The 717-nt window shown below is 30.4% G+C and overlaps 1 protein-coding gene across 1 annotated transcript in view; it reads right to left on the reverse strand.

Annotated features, from left to right (window-relative positions):
• The window catches only part of LOC105817324 (GLIPR1-like protein 1), a 6,388-nt gene that overhangs the window by 3,982 nt on the left and 1,689 nt on the right, over positions 1-717 (reverse strand). Inside the window, 1 exon segment of the mRNA XM_012652980.1 lies at positions 333-337. Within this exon segment, the coding sequence (XP_012508434.1) occupies positions 333-337 (5 nt within the window).

Raw genomic sequence — 717 nt, forward strand, 5'->3', positions numbered from 1 at the left:
AATAATACTATAAATAAAAACAATAACTTTGTTTTTCTCCAAAAAATCCTATACATAATTTATGATTACATTTTTAATTTTCTGGTATTAACTATATTCTCAGCTGTGTCAAGTCACAAGAGACAGGTAGGAATTAAGAACATATTGAGTTGATTAAAAAATACATGCCATAAGGATGGTGAATATTTTTATCTAGTTGCAAAGAATAGCAAAGTTATTCAAAAAGGTGAAGACTCCTACGGAAAACCAGCCATAGGAGAGAGATACAGAGGTGAAGAACATTAGTAGTCCTTTGTGATAATGACAGAATAAAATGGAAAATACTGATTTACTCTATCTAAAAAATAACCCAAGGAAATTTGGTACAGAACAGATTTTTGACAACAGAAATAAATTTTCTGAACTCGTTTATTTTATGACTCTATTAGCAAAATGTATTAACCTAAACTTTGTATTAGTCACTTTTTCCCATGCCCTTGCTATAGACAAAATCAATAATTTTGCAAGATATATTTTAATGGCTCTTTGGTTGTCTGAGAGGCAGCAAAGTGCAATAAAAAGCACAGTGAACTGAGATGTAAGAGATGAGCTTTGCTTTCAGCCATTTGTGTAGCTTTGGAGAGTGACATATCAATTCTGAGCTAGTTTTTCACTTAATAAAATGAGATTAAGCTAGATCATTAACAGATCCCTTTCCTTTTGAATGTTTTAAAAAAT

The sequence above is a fragment of the Propithecus coquereli genome, unplaced genomic scaffold (assembly GCF_000956105.1).
Source record: "Propithecus coquereli isolate 6110/MARCELLA unplaced genomic scaffold, Pcoq_1.0 Scaffold407, whole genome shotgun sequence".
NCBI classification, from domain to species: Eukaryota; Metazoa; Chordata; class Mammalia; order Primates; family Indriidae; genus Propithecus; species Propithecus coquereli.